We start from the raw sequence: 16,635 nt of genomic DNA on the forward strand, positions 1-16,635 counted from the left end.
AATGATCTCCTGTATCTGCCCTTGTGACAGCGGAGCTGGAGGAGTCTTTTGGAGAAAGTGCTCCGCTGTCCCTGCAGCAGGTGGTGGAGAGGGTGGTCAGGATTATCCAATATGGATAATAGAGAGGTCATAACATAACAGAGGGAAATAAAATGCAAAGTTCACACCTCGGATATCTCAGTATATTTATTCCAGATTATTTCAGATGAAGTCCACACTCGCATGTCAGAGTAAGACGGTGAAACCACTTCACCCCTGCTGCTGCTGTTATACACACACACATACTTTGATTTATGGTTGTCAATGAATACACTGGGAAAATTAAAAGGTTCAGCCTCATGATTACCAAGAAACCTTTGTCATGTCTTTTCAGTATTCTTCAAAAAGAAGAAAAAAAAAGTCCAAGGCTGGCAAAACATAGCAACTTTATTCAGATAGCTGTTTACATGTAGACGGCTGTTGTTTTAATGTGTGTAAGCACCTTGTTTTTAGAATTTCACTATGAAGTAGCTATCTGAAAAAAATGTGTTTTATTTGTTGCCAGGTGATTGGACTTTTTCCTTCTTTCTGTATTTGTACGGTCCCTAGTAAAGAGCACCTTAAACACACCATTTTGAACTTCTCCACACACGACACCTTTTCCTGCTTTCAGTATTGTTGTTGTTAAATGACTAAGGCAAAATATAATGAGGGGTAAAAAAAAAAACGTATCCTACTGGAGTTTTCCTGTGAGCATGTTATATCAGACCATATTTTAAAATGGAATAACTGGTCAACAAAAGCCACTATTCTACAATGAAGAGATTAATAACGTATATTATATATATATTTTTTTTAAAATACTTCAGTGAGTAAAGCTGTGTTGCATTTAAGCATTTTTCTTCTTAAAATCATTTTATTTAATATAATTTTACAGGTGAAATGCAACATTTTTTTTAAATGACAACTGTGCTATGAAATATTAACTTTGGGACTGCAATGGAACATCAGCATTCTTCGTCTTGTTTACTGTACTTTAGCAGCTCTGGGGGAAAAAAAAGAAACATTAATCAATAACAAACTCTTAAACATTTAACAAAATAAAGGAAAATCAGGATCTTGACATAATTACACAATAACTAAAGATCAACCAAAAAAACCCAAAAACAGTTGGAAAGCATAAGAGCCAATCGTCACTAATCAGACCTGATGAGGCAACTACAATAAGATCTGATGGAGTAAAGAGCGGAGTCTTTCAAATACGTACTTCTAACTGAGCGGTACAGATAAACATTGCTTTCATTTCAAAAGCATATTTTCTAAATCATCTGTAGAAACTGAATCAAGATTATAAAAAAAAAACAACAACACCAAGTGATACCTTCTTTCAACCTCCTGATTTCCTCTGATTTCACTCCGAGTTGCTCTTCAAGCACGCCACAACCTGCAACACAGTTTGAATCATTACATTACAGAGGACAAAATATCTGTCAAATAATCGTTAGCTTCCACCTTTGGAAACCATTGGTTTACTGTTTAATCATGTATTGTATTTTAAAAGCTTGTTATATTAACCATTATGTCAAATCTTCATCTGAAAAGTAGCTAAAACTGTGACATAAATGTAGTTTAGTAGAAAGTACAATAATTGCCTCCCTGCAGACATCAAATGGAAATACCTGAGTGAAGTACAAGTACCTCAAAATTCCACTTGTGTAATGTACTTAGTTACTTCTCATCACTGGTCTTGAACAGTAGACAGGTGACCATATAAAGAATGAAACGGGTTTTGCTTGCTCTAATCGCTCCCCATGTCTATACCAAATATCAAAGGAACACTTCCTACAGTGCCATTGTAAGTGATGAGGATAAAATCTGCAGCCATCGTTTTGTGTGAAGTACATTGAACTGTTCATCTGAAGAAGCAAACATGCGGTGTCAGCCATCTAATTAGGCAAATCAAATGGAAATCTGCCAAATAAACATATTTATTCTACAAAATTTCCAGATATTTTGCACAAAAACATAGATAACTTTCAGATATTTCAGACAGTGACAGCATGTTGTATTTTAAAGCATACCTTCATTCAGTCTCTTTATTTCTTCTGTTTTCACTTTGAGATGCCGTTCGAACACGACACAGTTGGCACAACCTGCAACACAATTTGAATCATTACATCACTCAGGTTCGGGTGTCTGTCAAATAATCCTTTACTTTCCACTTTTTATCACCTGTAAATCAGTTATTTATAACTTGTATGTTACTCCTGCTTCTTTGAGTCAATGCTTTATGGTCCTGGTGGTGAGTGCAGTAGTTGTTATCCTCATATGAAATTGTCAAACTGGTCCCTAGAGTCTTTGAGAGTTACTTTCTTATTAATGTCTTTCTTAATGCGTGACGCCGTCACTCTGTCTTACAGTAGAAATTCATACACTGTGACAGTTTGTTTTTATACATGTGTTCATCATATATACAGCAAATATCATAATTTTTTGTCACAACTATAGGGACAAGCATTACTCATGGAAACGCTGGCATCAGAAAACATTTATCCCTGTTGTTGTCTGATGTCAGCAGTTGTAAGAACTGGAAACAGGTGATAATGGAGCACACAATTCAGAAAACAAACAACTTCCCTTCAGACAAATCGCTAAGTACAAGATGGATGGAACCAAAATGGCTCCATTTACCAAAAAAAACAAAAAAACAATTAGAAAATACACCAGACAGGCCCTCTGAGTTTCGTACCGCAGCACTCCAGGCTTACCATGGCCTTGAGGCTTAGCTGGCAGAGCTCTGTGGCTGCCTCCATGCGGTTTCAGGGCTCTGGCTCTGCTGGCAGCGTCACACGATGTTGAGGATTCTGCAGAATTTGCCGGCACTGCAGCATCTGAAAAGCATGCGATAAGGACCATGTATCCGAGAGAACTAAAAGAAATAAAACAACAACTCCAGCAACCACAAATCATATCACACCTGAATCGTTTGTACATAACAGTCGTGTGATGCATTCCTAACACCTACCGTCTCTTTGGGTTTTAGCTGACAAAGCTCTCTGAGTGGTTGTGGGCTGTTTCAGGTTTCTGGCTCTGTTAGTAGCATCACAGGCCGATGTCGAGGTTTCGGCATTAACTGATGGTACGACAGCATCTGAAAAGACGAGGAATAGAAGTGTGAGGCAGACATACAGTAACTTACCTTTAAATTGTAGTTATTTATTGAGCTAAGAATATTTTATTTCAGATTGTGTTGTACAGTTTTAGTTGGAGGATTTGTTGACACAGCTGTGTTATCACAGCATGCTGTTGCAGCAAATCAATATTTACCCATTTTCTTTCTCTTCGATAACGGCAAAGCTTCCCCTCTGGCTAAAGGGTGCTTCTTCGCTTGTGCAGTCTTCGTCACAGGGTTGGCAGCTGTATGTGTATAAAGAAAGAAAACAATATTTATTATTACATTATTACAATATTTAAAAGACCCTTTCAATTAAATGATGGCTATGCTTTTACTGAAAGCCTACTGAAACAAACAGCAGTTCATCTGTGAAGCTGCGTAATGCACGTAACGCATGTACTGTTACGCTATGTAAACAGTATGATATCATGAAATCGACAAGCCAAAATATCCATTATCACAATATAATTTTGTTTAACGTAATAAATATTATGACAATACAAATATTAACAATACGATAGGTGGGACCCCTCGTCTGACGACTGTGAGAGTACCTGCAGGTCCACAGAGTTTGTCAGAACTTGAAGTTAGTGTACTGGTTCTTGCTGGTAGCAGCCTGAGACCCGGTGCAACTCTCTGGACGCTCGGTGGAACTCCACTCAGTCTCCGCAGACCAGAATTGAGCGGCTTGGATCCTGACAGCAGCAGAGAAGGAAGACAGTGTGGACAGTGGATACTGTGCACATACACACCCCACTCATTCAAAAGGGTATTATACTGTATTGAGAGTGACTAATATATCAGACGGCAGATTATATTGGCATATATTAAAGCAAAAAAAAAAAAAAAAAAAAAAACATAATGCAGAAAGAAACATTTGGGTTGAATTCAAAATTATTTGTTTTTTTTAAAGTTATAAAATATAATTATTAAATTCCCAGTAAAGCTATGTGTCAAGTGTTTGAAAACTACATTTGTGACATGTAATGTGTGCTTATACTGTGTGTGAACATACACGAAGAATATCACCCATATTTATTTATATCAGAATTTTATTTATTTCCTAATATTGGTATCAACCCCAAAAATCCAGTATAAGTCAGGCTCTGATGCTGCACTATATGTAGCTAAAAACAAAACCAAAGTTAAGAACAGAAATACAAATCTTAAAAAAACCAAAACACATTTAAAATATTTCATTAGGAAAAAAAAAATCGAAGAAATTCTTATCCCGGTTTTCTTATAATTTATCCTTAATAAGTATAAAAGATAAAACGGGAAGCCTTTCTGAAAACAAAAATACACACTGCCTACCTGCTGTGAGTAAGATGTCAGTGCTTGATATTCTTGTGGCCTTGAATACACAAAACCAGAGGATTTTAGAGACAGACCGTCATCAATACATGCAGCCAGTGCTTGTGTAATAAAAAGATGTCTGGTATGACTCCTAAAAAAATGGATTGACCTCATGTCAGTTTCATTTGCTGAATCCACTTTTTTTTTTATGAGTCGTACCAGACATGAGGTCATCAGATCTATTTCAATAAACAGAAGATTCTATCAACATTTTGCAAACTTGCAAAAAGATATTAAAGAACGTTAAGATCCTACCGTCCGGGGTGCGTCAGAAGCAGCAGCATTTCTTACAGCCCCTGCTTGGGCTCTTCGCCTCGTCATTGGCAGACCTGATGTTGGTCCTGGAAGTGCGAAGGCTTGCTTGTACTTCAACAGCTGGAACGTGGCTTTCGAAGTAGGCAAATGGGATTTAACAGCAGGTTGCGTCAAGAAAGTTTTACGGTCAGAGACTAGGTTCGATGGAATACCCGATGGTACCTGACCAGCTGCCTTACGGGCGCCATCCCCATACAGTTTTTTCTGCGCTCCGAGGGTTTTTCCCTTCTCTCGCTCAACAGTGAATATTTTACAGCTCAGCATCGGCGTTGAAGTAAACAGGGAGTCTGGCCTTAAGTCTAACGTGTCATCCAAATTGAACGTGTTTTCTTTGATGTTCTCTGAATTCATGCTTTGATGGTTTAAACTGTTGGACAGACCATCTCTCACAGGGAAACCTGACTGTGAATGATCCTCAGTCTGACGTCTACCAGATCCAGACGCTACCTCAGAAACAGGATTTGCTTCAGGGGTCTTAACCACCTCGCCACTAAGGTCTGTAGCAGTATTTTGCTTTGACAGGTCAGCAGGGTGGACTTCAGGAGTGCTGTCTTTAAGGCTAGTGGTTAGATTACAGACTTGAGGAGAGGAAGGCTTGTCCAAAGTGACCAGGTGGCTGTCACTTGAGCTCATTTCTGACAAAGTTAGTGTGCCGTTGTTTTTAAAGGCAGCTTTACAGTCGAAAGTGTTGAGGAGGGGATTGGTCGGAGTTTCCTCTAAGAGAGTGTCACCACTGGACTTTTGAAGAGAATGTCTGTCAAAAGTCGTGTTCTGCACAACGTGTGAATTGCTTTCATTTACAGCTGAGCAATTTGGGTTCATCGTGAGGGATGTTTCAGTGGTGACTGAATTTGCTTGATCTGTAATCTCTCTCGCCACATTCAGACTCTTTTCGTTAGATGTAGGAAGATCCTGTGTCTTATCCCGAGGGCTGGAAGTCGGAGCAGTAGAGTTTAAATCAGAGGAGGCACTCAAGTTGGAGGATTGCACGATGGTTAATGTGCTTTTCGCAGCCCCGGCCGTTTTTGGGCTTGATTGTGACACCCTCCTGGTCGACTCAGTGTCATGGCTGGTAAGTAGCTCTTCATTGCCAGCTTCCACAGTAACAGGAGTGTCCGCCGGTTCACCATGCAGCTCTGAGGGGACTGCTTTTGAACTCGTGTTACAATCCATGGCAGAAGTACAGAGCTGTGCACACTGAGCAGACATGTCACTAGAGGAGGTTATGTCAAGAGTAATATAAGCAGGTTCAGTTCTTTCTTCAGCTGAAGTTTGAAACTTCTCCACAGTTTGTCCACTGGGCTCTGATGAAGATCCACTGTTTTCCAGAACACTGTCCATTGTAATATTCTGAGTTACTTCCAAGGAAGCTTTAATTACATTTCCCCCCACATGCCTGTCGGGTTGAACAATTTTACATGACAATTCTTCACTTTGATTCATGTGCAATCTGCCGAGCTCTGCCACAAATTGTCCGCTTAGCTCTGCCAGAGTTCTGCTGTTTTTCAAACTATCAAGTGGTGGAGAATCCTGTGTGATTTCCATTGAGGACTGCCCCACTGGCGATAGCTCTGAATCACATGTCACCTCAAGGAGGGTAATTTCTTGAAAGTGTATATCATCCAGCCGGTACACGGAAGCATTCTTCCTCTCAGGGGTTTCAACCATCTTGGCATTACGGTCCATACGAGCTGCTGTCCCAATAAGTTTTGACGGTGCAGGAGGGTGGAGTTCAGGATTATTTTGTTTAGTGCCCGTGATTGCTTTACAGACTTGAGGAGGTGAGGGCTTGCCCACAGCGCTCTGGTGACAGTCACTAGTTTCTGACAAAGCTATTGTTTCATTCTGCTTCGTAGGAGGTTTACAATCGAAATTGTTATTCTGGAGTTGAAAAGTTGTAGCAACAGCTTCTTGTAATGTAGAATTGCCCTCAGATTTGTTCAGGGAATGGCTCTGAAACGTTAAGTCCTTTACATCACATGAACTAGCCTGATTCGTTGCCTCATTCTTTACTTCATTCTCTTTGGTAATGTTGATCTTAGATTGGGAGGAATCATGTGTCATATTCTGTGGGCAGGAAATTGGAACAGGGGAGTTTAAATCAGTGGAAGAGCTCAACTGGGTGGGTTGGAAAGTGTTGCCCTCAATCTTGGGTGTTGCAGGTTCGCTGTCAGGAAAAGCAGAATCATTTCTGGTCATCTCCATCATGGAATCGTCAAAGAGAGTAATATCTGGCAATTTTTCATCATGCAGCCAGCTCACATGAGCATCCATACCATCTAATACTCGCCCAGTGTGACTGCTGGAGGCAAAACAACCTGTCTGAGGAACTGTCAGAAGAGGATTGTTCCCATGCTTGAAAGCCTCTGGAGACGGACATTTGCTGCCAACATTTGAGAATTTTAAAATTGGCATTAGAGCAGAGGAGAAATTAGAGAAGCGTGGTTTTGCCTTGCCTCGACAACTGCCGCCAGTTGGAGCTGGTGTTGAAAAGTTGCAAGCGTCAGACAGGGTTTTGTTTTCTTCATGCGGCTGCATGGAGGAGTATTCCATGATATCTTTTACGGGGACTTTGAGCTTTGACGTCCCAGCTGCAGCAGTGACTCCAGGTGGAATGTTTTCGCAGCATTCATCAGCCTCTGGACTCCCCTGAATACACGAGGCTTGTGCCGTTGTTTTGTTGGCCATGATGTACGATTTTTGCTTTCACACAAACAACATAGGGTCTTCTTGCGTTTTGGAAACGGCGCACAATACTCAGACTTTTTGATGCATCTTTTCAGGTGTCTTCAGATGCTCTGTGCCTGCTGCCTGTGGATTAAAAGATTTCATTCAATGCAAGACATTTATGATCACGTAAACTTGGCCACACTTGTCCTGCTGATTCAAAATGGCTTCACAGACTAATACAGACAAGTTAGTGAAATAGCAAGCGGGTAAAATCCACAAGGTACATAAAAGGGTGAAAACAAGGTTTTAATTCTAAAGCAAAGCCAACTAAATACCCCTGAACAGGGTCATCCATATCTAGCACTGACAGCTAAGGATGATCATACCAGTAGTAGTACGTTGCGTATTGGAGCTGTATGACTGAACGTTAAAGAACAACAGGCCGAAAATACAAAAACATGGCAACTTTAGCAGACAGAGAAAGATCACAGACAAGGCAGGTTAACATCCACATGCAACATTTTAGATTAAACGGTTAAATTATTGATGTTATGCTTGAAATACGAGACACAGTCCCGATCGATGTTAAGCTCATGTTTGTTGCGTAACGCTAGATGGTAAAACGAAAAAAAAAAAAAAAAAAAAAAACATTTATTTACCCATCAACACGCACTTCCTGGTGGCCGTTAATGTTTGTGAAGATATTTCAAATAGTCCTCCCGTAATTCAAGTCTGTTTCGAGAAACACTTGTACGTTAAAGTTCACTGAATGCCAGAAAAACATCGGGAATTTCACGAAGTCCCGACCACCGCAGCGCCGCTTCAGTTCAAATGTCAGTTTGCTTCAAGCTCATTCGACAATTCCAACCAATCATTGCTCAGGGATTCTTCTTCGTGTATCTACTGGTGGGTGAGTGTTTCACACGATGGAGCAACATTGCCATCTACTGTCTACATAACAAATTAAATATAGTCATTGAACTTTCGTCGTCTGAAAGTAGGGCCATAATTAAAATAGACCCATATATTTATATATATATTTTAATATTTTTAGAATGGCAGAGAATCCGTTTTTGTGGGCCAACAACTTACTTAGAACATAGACCGTGACTTAGATATGTAATGTGTTTCCTTAAATTTCTAATCATCCAGCATGACAAATATTTATTGTAAAGTCTTGCTGTAAGGACTTTAATGTGTTAAGTGCCATGAAATAACCTGTGTTGTGATTTGGCGCTATATAAATACAATTTAAATTGAATTGAAATAAAATTGAAATATAAAAATTGAGACCATTCATGTTGGGTAATATTGATTCTTCTGTTTTGTTGTAGTCCTTTGTGTGTTGTTTTTGTCACTGACATTTGAGCTATGACAATTGTGTTTGCTAAAAACTCAGTGAGGACAGGACCACTTTGCATGAAAGAAAATACCATTCCTGTTTCAGGTATGCTTTATTATAAAAGCTGAACACTGGACAAGGAAGTGACACAATGGACATTTCATCACTGCATTCATTCAGTTTGATAAACAAAAATAAAACCATTTCTATATTATATCCAGATATTCACAAAGTGCTCCAATGATTCTTCTCACTCTTTGGGGGTTTTCTTCAGTTTGGTCTTCAGCTCAGACATAAGTGGATTTCCAAATCTGGGGAGACATGACAAAACTAAGAATCAGAAAAAGCTTGAACATAAGATGCTTCTTTTGTGCTCTGAGACTTTTAGTTGTTGTTGTTTTACCCTGGATTTCTTGGTGGCATCCATTTAGGTCTGTGTTGCACCTCATCCTGTTTGGGAGTGTCACTCTTCTCTTCTGGTTTTGTCTCAGGTTCCTGTTGATATTGTGACATTTTAATCACGTGTTCCTCTAAAAATAAGAAGAAACAGGAAGAGTAATAATTGTACCTGTGAGAGAGTTTCCTGGGTATTTTCTTCTCTCACCACCCTCTGTGTCTTTTTTAAAACAGGAAAACCTGCACCGAGCCCTAAAAAGAAAAAAGAAAAACATGCAAGATTATTTACAGATAATGACAAAAAAACTGGACCTTAAAGACTGAAGGTAGTGGCTTATCTCTCCAAGTGACCTACCAGGCAGTTTTATTCCAACACCCAAGCCTCCTAAAGGCCCACGGGTGGGGAATTTGACTGGCACATGTGAAGAGGGCATGGGATCTGCTGAGGGCATATGCAGCAGGGCGCGGGGATTTTTGGGTGGTCTTACATGAGGGTTTTTAACAGCAATTCGTGACCTTTGAACAGTGAAGTCCAGCAAGCGGGCATCCACCTGCATTGACAAAAAACAAAATAAGACAAACAGCTGAATCCAAAATGTATTCATTATTTAATAAGATATTTTTATGCCATTTAGAAAAGATACCTCATTCTGGTCTTCAGACTTTGGCTTGTTTAGCCAAGGTAATGACTCAGTAATATCTTCTGAGCAGAACAACTTCGGAAAGGTCCCCTCGGATTCAGTCCAGATGTTGATTTGTGAATCAGTTTCTGTCGACACTATTTCCTCCTCTGACGAAGCCTCGGAGCCACTTCTAGATGTAGATGTTTCTTTGTGTTGGATTTCTTCTGAGGAATTAGACACAATCATCTCAACAGGCTCATCTTCAACTTTTGTTTTCTCATCGCGTAAAAGAGCGCTTATTTCTGTCAGTGATGTAACATCTGCTCCCTCACTGTCTTTCCATTCAGTCTTTTCCTGTGATCTGGTTTCAGTCTCCACTAATTCAACTACTTCTTCATCTGTTTTTTCTTCTGACATATCAGATTCCTGATTTAGATGCCTCTCCTCTGGTGATGAAACTCCTGAGTTGGGGTAAAATCCAGTCTCGGTGATTGATCCCTCTTCTATCAGGTAAGCCTGCACTGTCTCAGCTGTTTCCTCCATCAGTATATTCTGAGATTCAGAGTTGGGTTGTGGCGCAGAGACGTCCGACATGTCGACTGATTCTGAAATGCTATCCAACATGTCATGGATACCTTGAAGTGAGCCGCTGCTTGATTTTAGTAGCCGAGTTTCACTGTTTTGAGCACCATATTCACTGAGAGACTGGTCCAGAAATCCAGACTCAACTGTGGATGAGGACATTTCTGTGTCGCTTACTAATCCAGGTTCTCCTGAATTTGACTCTACTTGCTTCTCCTTCTTCTTCTCTGATGATATTTCACCTCGTTCCTCATTTAATCTGTCTGTTGTGGTGTCCATCTGTTTCCCTGGCTCAGGCCCTTCTTGAATACCATCAGTGTCCTCTGACATTGCAGTCTCTATCCACAAATCAAGGATTTCTTCATCAATAACATCTTGATTTTGTCCACTGACAAAGATACGAGGTTCCTCTGTGTAGCTCTCCTCTGATTCTGTCTCATGTTTTGCCGTTTCCTCTGCTGACATCACGGGTAAATCTTTTGGTTTAGGCTCTGTTGTCTTTGATTCATCAGCTGCTTCAGTGTCTGTTATCGTCTCTCTCTCACTTATCTCAAATGCTCTGTCCGGGGATTGATTTGTTATCTGTTGTGCGTCAACTTGTCTAGATAGTTCAGAATCTAAAATCAAAGTATTTGTGGTTAGCTCAGTTGCCATTCCTGCTACCTGCAGATGTAGATCCATTTTCATTTTGTTCTTGATTTCATCTTCTGCTTCCTCCTCTTCATCTACATAACCTTTCCCTTCCATATCCATCACTGCATCTTTCATTCCCACAGGACTATCGTCAAGTAATCTAGGCTCAATCTCAACTGAGTGTTTCAAGAAGACAGATTCAGTAATGTCTTCTTGCAAACTCAGGTTCCTGTTGCCATTTTTCTCTGAATCCGTGGTATGTACCAGTTCCTGAAGGGAGCTTGACTTTTTCATCTGCTGAACGTCAACTTCAAGGAGTTTTAAAGTTTCATCAGCAAATCCAAACACTTCCTCGGCTTCTCTCCTCGCACAGCCATCACCAGCAGATTCAGCTTCTTGGGAATCACATAACCCTTCATCTTTTCCAAAGTCCACCAATATCTCTTCAGTCCCATCATGCAGTTCTTCTGTTGTTTTAATCTCAGCTCCTGAGCAAACATGTGTCTCAAATTCCTTTTCGAAGTGTCTGACCTCCGTCTTCATTGAGATTTCCGACAGTTTTCCTCCGTCTTTGTCGAATAAGTGTTCTGATTCTTGAATTACGGCTTCAAAAATTGGTTTCTCTGTTTCTTGAGGCAGTCCAGTATCAGTAAGGTGCAGTATTCCGGTCTGCTCCTCCACAGAGCTACTCTTAATATCTTCTGTGCTTTCTTGTTTCTCTTGCATAAGCTCTCTCACCAATAAGTAGTCCGCTCCAGGGATACAGACGCTGTTTTGAAGACTCTCCCGTTCTTTGCTCTCCACCTTTTCTGGTAATTGAGTGGTCGGGAATTCCTCCCAATCTCCTACTTCTAGGAACCATTGAGTTGTATTTTCATAGAGCCCGAGCTCATTGTTGTATTCAGGAACTGCCTCTTGTGTTTCCTCATATGTTGAAGAGTTTAGTTCCCCCGACACAACAACCTGGCCTTCACTTTTCTCTGAGGGAATATTTCCAAGCTCTCCACTTATTTCCTGTCCAGTCTTGCCTTCGGCTTTTACCGTAACTGAGGAGGTCGTACACACTATTTCCATACAACTTTCTTTGTTGTCTACTTCACTGAAGAACCTCTCCCCTTCCACTTGATCATTATCAACAAGTCTCTCATCGACTGAAATGTCTGTTATCGTCACATCTGTCTCTCTTGTTTTGCTTTGCTCTTCGGTGACCACCACATCCTCTTGTTCTTTATCTGTGACCTCAGCTGTGTGCCGGCAGGTTTTAGCGTTCTGCACAGCTTCTCCGCTGCTTGTAACACATTCTGTTAAAATGTTTTCTTCAAGGCCGTCTTCTGTTCTGATGCTTTTTTCCTGCTCTGACATTTTATCTACGGTCTGGTTGTTTGCAGCCTCATCAATGCGTTCTTCCTCAGTAACAGCACCCTGCTCCCTCTCATCCAACGAGCGCTTGTCCTCTTTCTCTTTCTCAACTTCATCAGTTTCACCCTGATCAGCAACAACATACGCTCTTCCAACAACAATTAGCTCATCTTCTGACAAGTCTTCATCGACTGAAAGCTGTTTTTCAACTTGTTTTGTTGCCTCGTCTGTTTTGTTCTCCTGTCCAGAAGCCATCTGTAACACACCTTCACAGTTTTCTGATTCCTCTTGTGTCACCACTGGAACTGCATCGTCCATGTGCATATTGTCCTCTTCTTCTGTGTTTGTGCAGAGTTTTACTTCAGACTCTTCTGCCTCCAACTCACCTTCATGGGGCCTTTTATCCTTTTCTTCCTTTACTTGGATCTTTGTCGCAAGTTCGTCCATTTTTAGATGATCATCTGTTGTCACTGTGCTCACAGTCTCCACCTTATCACCTGCTTTTCCTTCCTCCATGTCTCCACTCATTGCATCATCTGCAAGATTTTGTGACCCTGTATTCACATGTTGTTCATGTTCGTCATTCACATTTCGTTCAGGAGTGTACCATTTTACGATCCCTTTCTTTTGTTCGTCTTCTTTTGCTCTTGTCCCTTTAGTGACGAGCTGCCCTCCATCATCATTTCCTGTTTGGCAGAACTGTTCCTCTGTTGTGCCCTCACTATCCTCAGATTCATTGCTCTCACTGCTGCCACTCAGCTGGGGTTTGTACTGCGTGCTTTCTTCATCAGTAGTGCAAAGTTCCCAGGCAACAACTGGCCAAGATGATCTAAGTGTAGAGGCTGTGGCAAGTGGCAGTTCCTCATTGGCTCCTCCTCCTCTGGTGTCACCCTCTGCATGGTCATAGCCAGTAGGCTCGCTGTCCACTGCAGATCCCTGGAAGGAGTTTGGCTCACTGCTGACGATGTCAGCTGGCTGTGGCCTGAAGAATCTGTTTACAGCACCAGAGAAATAGTACTGAGAAAGAGATGAAGAGAAAGTATTACGTTTATAGGATATTTGAGTTGTATCACGTCAATTAAAGAAAATTTGATTACATTAATTTCTTCCCAATGCTTTGTTTCCAATCATATTGGTAGAGTTTCTACCATTTAATGTTTGGTTATTTTGTTTTTTTTTAAACAGTTATGATTCAAATGTATGGCCCAAAGTATCTGTACACATACCATTGTGTACAGTGCCCTTGGTTTTGTACGTCTTTCCAGATTTGTAGCAAGTTTGGGGAAGACCCTTTCATGATTTGGCCCCAATGCGCAAAGCAGGGTACATAAATGGTTTTAAATGGAGTCTGTAACACGTCTATCTAAACATTAATTGTGAAACCAAAACAATGAGCCGAAAGGCACCAAAATGCCTAAGGGTGATGTAATCCACAGTATCAAGAGATAATTATCTGTGCGTTCATCATTACAGGCAATACCAACATAGTGAGCAGCAGCAAGGCCCTGAAACATAAAATACATCCATCACTACTGATATAGTTACATATGAGAGTTTCCTGTTTGTCAAACTTTCAGCTGTAAAAATCAAATAATTTCCTAGGCAGGTAGAAAGAAGTGTTTAATTTCACGCTAAACAAAAGGCAAAATACAGGCAGTGTCTGAGTGGTAAACCACAATTAATTCTGATATCGTGAAACTTAACCCAAATGCAATTAGTCAGTACATAGAAGGTCAGCTAAACATGCAATGTAAAATGAACATATATGAAAAAGTTTTCACTGAATGTTTTTTTTTTCCTGAGTAAGAATAGAGCCTTCAAATCAACAGTTGCTTTCAGAACAGCCATAAATAAATCAATCTTAAACTTTGTGCAAACTAAAGTTTTTTTTTTCCAGATAATAATAAAAAAAAAAAACAAGCTCAGCCAGATTCAAAAACTGAAATGATGTTTAAATACTTTTGTGTCTATAATATAGATTGTAAACCTTGAACAACCCTCTTTGCCAGCTGAGTGCTTGGTTGTGGTCATGACAATAAAGCAAATTTGAACTGGAGTCAGAGAAACGTCCTGTGTGTGTGTGTGTGTGTGTGTGTGTGTGTGTGTGTGCGTGCGTGCGGAAGTTGCACAAAACACACAGGAAACCAGACGGGGGCAGGGAGTGGTGGGTGGAGAGATGGACATTCAGCCTCATTAAATGTGAGCGACCCAAACAGGAAGTGACAGACTTTACATCCATATGTAATGGGTTCAAAGTTTAAACTTAAAGCAGTTATCTCCTTACACGTAGACACTAAATTTAAAAGATGCTGCGACTCACCCAAACGGTCCACAAAGTCCTCTCCACCCTGGAAATGGGGCTGTCCGGGTCCATCCTCACACTTCCGCCTCGTTTACGGTCTCAGCATATGACTTAAAGTGCTCTGGATGTGACCGACACGCTCAACCAGCCTTTAATTTCTTTAAACAGTGTAAGTCGACAGAAAGCTGCAATCAAACGCGGCCGTGGGGTTTGCACACATCAGCTGCGAGTTCAGTTCCCTCTGCGGCGCATCATTATGAGGAAGAGGGTGGTTAACACAGCTGATGGTCTCCAGCGCATCAAGCCGACGTTCTGAAGAGTTTGCGGATGTGGACAGAGCTTCTGATAAGTCACCGTACAAAAAAACAAAAAAAACAAACCCAATGCGTGTGAAACTTTATCATACAGAACTGACGCACGACATGCAGTTTCAGAATAGGACTGCTCACCCACAGCATTGGTTAATACCTATTAGTAACAATGATGGTGGAAAAACACTCGGAGCTCCTGTCTGACTATATTTAGACTCTGCATGACTACATTTACCACAGTGTCATGAGAACCGACTTTACACATGTTAAAGTTTAGTGCGCATTTTAATTAAGACTCTCAGTGAACGTTGAACATAACAGTACAGACTGGGGAACATGAGCAGTATTACGGGCATTTAGCTTACTAATGATTCAATTAAATTTCCCACTTATACAGTAGGCTATTTAAGACTGCTTAAAGCAAGACATTTTAAAATAAAAAAAATAATAGGCTATATCCTTTATCTTACAAATAAAAGGTTGATTGCCAAGGCATGAAAATTGAGCCTTTCTGAGGGATTTGCTGCTACGACTACCTGGTCAAGTAACCTATGTAGTTTTATGCACTTAAGCAAACCTAAGATACATTTGCTGTAAATACTAATATTATTCATGTCGGTTAATTTCTTGACTCTCCCTTTTGTGCGCAGTTACACTTCATAAAGAGGAACTCCACTCATTGTACATATGTCTTTTTAAGTGTTGGGAAACAATGCTGCATACAGGTAAACATTGAAATAAAGCTTTTTGTAGCTCAATAGGGAGGTGTGCTACATTTGTCAAACTGCTTCGATTGATTTCTTGAGTCAGTCGAAGACTACAAGTTTGAGAATGAAAAATATAATCTAGAGGGGTGCAGTGTTATAAAGAAGTAAGTTTATCACACCTCTGCAGCATGTTCCTTATCGCTGCTTGAGGCTTGTGGTTCCACAAGTAAGTGTGTGTGTGTGTGTGTGTGTGTGTGTGTGTCTGTCTCTGTCTGTCTGTGTCTCTGTCTGTCTGTCTGTCCCTGGCTCTGTTGTATCACTATTCATCCTTAAAAAAATTGTTTTATCACAAGTTTGACAATATTTTAGGAGTACAATGAAGTGCTCTTTTCACATTTCAACACTTCTACCATTTTATATTAATGTGCACATGACCTGTGACTAACAGCTTCACAACCATATTTACAAAAGTCCATCATCAAGATATTGTGTCATGGTGAAAATGGAGGCTAGATATTGTCATATTTTTTAATTGTCCCTGTCACATCAAATAGTCAGAATTTTTACATTTTTATTTGGCTAATCATTTGTGTTAAATGATAGGGGGCACTTATTGTGGACAATATTATACAGCACATAAAATAGTATGTTCATGATAGTGATGGAGCTGTAAAACTGCTGCTATAAAAACTGAGAAAAGAAAGGTGCAAACAAAAGAACATCTTATTCAGTTCAACCTTGCAGCACCTCCTCTGCTCAGGACAGTGACTTTCCTGTGGTCGGAGTGCAATAAAAAAAACAATAAAAAAAAAACCAGAAGTGTGTTTGGAAATGAGAAGTTATTTTAGATGCAGCGTTGACCAACAACTGATAACCGTTTCATAA

The 16,635-nt window shown here is 40.3% G+C and overlaps 2 protein-coding genes across 2 annotated transcripts; both read right to left on the bottom strand.

The window, feature by feature from the left end:
- Positions 1-182: 182 nt before the first annotated feature.
- Positions 183-7,429, bottom strand: LOC138201821 (uncharacterized). Its single transcript, XM_069155326.1, has 9 exons — positions 4,766-7,429; positions 4,469-4,508; positions 3,709-3,849; positions 3,307-3,396; positions 3,005-3,130; positions 2,748-2,870; positions 2,061-2,132; positions 1,361-1,423; positions 183-1,024 (listed from the first exon to the last, which is right to left on the bottom strand). Exons 1-9 carry the CDS (start codon positions 7,376-7,378, stop codon positions 987-989), a joined length of 3,306 nt encoding a protein of 1,101 aa, XP_069011427.1. The 5' UTR covers positions 7,379-7,429; the 3' UTR covers positions 183-986.
- A 1,501-nt stretch (positions 7,430-8,930) lies between these two features.
- LOC138202016 (enolase-phosphatase E1) lies at positions 8,931-16,623 on the bottom strand. The gene is made up of 6 exons (XM_069155662.1): positions 14,751-16,623; positions 9,878-13,447; positions 9,589-9,784; positions 9,406-9,485; positions 9,241-9,332; positions 8,931-9,148 (listed from the first exon to the last, which is right to left on the bottom strand). The coding sequence occupies exons 1-6, from the start codon at positions 14,802-14,804 to the stop codon at positions 9,088-9,090; spliced, it is 4,053 nt and encodes a 1,350-aa protein (XP_069011763.1). The 5' UTR covers positions 14,805-16,623; the 3' UTR covers positions 8,931-9,087.
- Between the last annotated feature and the right edge of the window lie 12 nt (positions 16,624-16,635).

The sequence above is a fragment of the Embiotoca jacksoni genome, unplaced genomic scaffold (genome assembly GCF_022577435.1).
Source record: "Embiotoca jacksoni isolate LCO1_2020_lvr unplaced genomic scaffold, fEmbJac1.0.p SCAF_20, whole genome shotgun sequence".
Taxonomy (NCBI): Eukaryota; Metazoa; Chordata; class Actinopteri; family Embiotocidae; genus Embiotoca; species Embiotoca jacksoni.